The following is a 2,150-nucleotide window of genomic DNA, read 5'->3' as shown; positions in this document are numbered from 1 at the left end:
TTACTACATCCCAGCCCCGCCTCTCCCCCTCCCCCGCCCCCCTACCCTGGAGGAGGATGGGAGGCCCTCGGGTGAGGGGCCAGGCCGGGGTCAGGAGGGCAGGGTGCCGGTGGGTCGTCTGCCTGTCTGTCCTCGGCTAATTTTAGGCGCATTTTCCCTGGCCTGGCAAAGTGGGCCAGTAGCTCCCGCGGTGATTCTGCGGTTTCTGGGACACCGTCACGCTGGGTCAGCGGCAAAGTGGGGCGCAGGAGGGGTGGGGGCTGCGAGCAGGGCCAAGGGCAGAGAGGAGACATGTGCGGCAGGATGGCAGGCATGGGGGTGTGTGCCAAGGCGGCAGGAGCGTCCGGGGGTGTGTCCGGCCTCCTGCCTGCCTGCCTGCCTCGGGCAGTGTGGGGCGGCCGCCCTTGACCGCTGGTCCCCCGAGGGGCCGGGGCTCCTGGTCTGACCGCCGCCCTTGGCCCCAGCAGCCGCCTGTGATGCTGCCGTCCCCCACCGCCCCGTGGCCCCACGATGACACGCAGCCCCGCCTCAAGCGAGGACGAGGAACGCCACAGTGCCAGCGAGTGTCCCGAGGGGGGCTCAGAGTCCGACAGCTCCCCAGACGGGCCCGGGAGAGGCCTCCGGGGCACCCGGGGCCGGGGCAGTGGGGCGCCTGGTAGCCTGGCCTCCGCGCGAGGCCTGCAGGGCCGCTCCATGTCTGTCCCCGACGACGCCCACTTCAGCATGATGGTCTTCAGGATTGGCATTCCGGACTTGCACCAGACAGTGAGTGGCTCTGGCGCTGGACGGCGGGGGGACAGGGGCCCAGACTCGCACCAGGAGGCCTTCCGCTCGACCCCCCCCCGTTTCCAGACCCCCCTCCCCCACACACTTGCCCAAACCCCCCACTGTCCCCAGCACCACCCGCTCCCCACTTGCGAGCGACTTCAGGCTCCCGTCCTTGTCACCTGCCTCCCCCCACCAGAAGGCCTTCCGCTCGACCCCCCCCCCCGTTTCCAGACCCCCCTCCCCCACACACTTGCCCAAACCCCCTACTGTCCCCAGCACCACCCGCTCCCCACTTGCGAGCGACTTCAGGCTCCCGTCCTTGTCACCTGCCTCCCCCCACCAGAAATGCCTGCGCTTCAACCCTGATGCCACCATCTGGACAGCCAAGCAGCAGGTGCTCTGTGCCCTGAGCGAGAGTCTGCAGGACGTGCTCAACTACGGCCTGTTCCAGCCAGCCACCTCCGGCCGCGACGCCAACTTCCTGGAGGAGGAGCGGCTGCTGCGAGAGTACCCCCAGTCCTTCGAGAAGGGGGTGCCCTACCTGGAGGTGAGGCCCGCAGGCTTCCCAGAGGGGAGAGGGCGCGTCCCGCCACGCCTCTGTCCCCTCCCCGAGGGAAAACCCCTGGTGCCCAGATCTCTGGGTCGCCTGAGGGTCAGAAAGAGTCAGCGGGGCCTCCTGAGTTCAAATTACTGCCGGTCCCCGAGCAGGAGTGGCCTTGAGCGAGCCGCTTTCCTGCCCCAAGCTTCCCCGTCCGTCTAGTTCGGGAAGGGTCGGTTCCCAGTGGCAGTGGACGTTCTGCAGCGGGGGGCAGAGCCCCCCACTCCTTCACCTTAGGGGTTGCAGCCTGCAGGCCCCACAACGACGGTGCCGCACCCCTTTGCCCACTCAGCTGAGGCTGGGCCCTTTCCACCCGGACCGTGAGCCTAGAATGGGGTCCGGCCTCCTCCCCGGGCCCTGACGCCCAGTCTCCGTCTCTCCCCGCACCCCACCCCGGCCTCAGTTCCGGTACAAGACCCGAGTTTACAAACAGACCAACCTGGATGAGAAGCAGCTGGCCAAATTGCACACCAAGGTGAGACAAGGCTTCTGGCAGCCCCCCGAGCCCCTCGGGGCCCCCCGGACCTGGAACCCCGCCCCGACCACTTCCTCCCCACCTCCCCCCAACAGCCCTGCACATTGCCCAGCCCTTCTGCTTCTCTGCCAGGGTCCCCATTGGGGGACACTGGGGGCAGCCCCCCGAACCCCCCCCGTCTTCCCCAGCATAACCCCATCTAAACGTCCTTCTTCGCCCCTCGTTCCTCTGCGCATTATCCACACCACCTCCGGCCATTTTCCTTGTCTTCGGACTCACCCGTCTCAACTCCTGGGTCCCCCACATCCA

General features: G+C 68.0%; 1 protein-coding gene across 1 annotated transcript; it reads left to right on the top strand.

Annotated features, from left to right (window-relative positions):
- Positions 1-453: 453 nt before the first annotated feature.
- LOC105310164 (SH3 and multiple ankyrin repeat domains protein 1-like) lies at positions 454-1,841 on the top strand (the record flags this gene model as incomplete). Its single annotated transcript, XM_011386367.2, has 3 exons — positions 454-765; positions 1,112-1,315; positions 1,770-1,841. Coding segments are annotated over exons 1-3 (531 nt in total), but the record flags the coding sequence as incomplete, so codon positions are not given.
- Between the last annotated feature and the right edge of the window lie 309 nt (positions 1,842-2,150).

The sequence above is a fragment of the Pteropus vampyrus genome, unplaced genomic scaffold (assembly GCF_000151845.1).
Source record: "Pteropus vampyrus isolate Shadow unplaced genomic scaffold, Pvam_2.0 Scaffold1315, whole genome shotgun sequence".
In the NCBI taxonomy this organism is placed as follows: domain Eukaryota; kingdom Metazoa; phylum Chordata; class Mammalia; order Chiroptera; family Pteropodidae; genus Pteropus; species Pteropus vampyrus.
The sequence above is the reverse complement of the archived record's forward strand: the minus strand, read 5'-3'. Positions and strand labels throughout refer to the sequence as shown.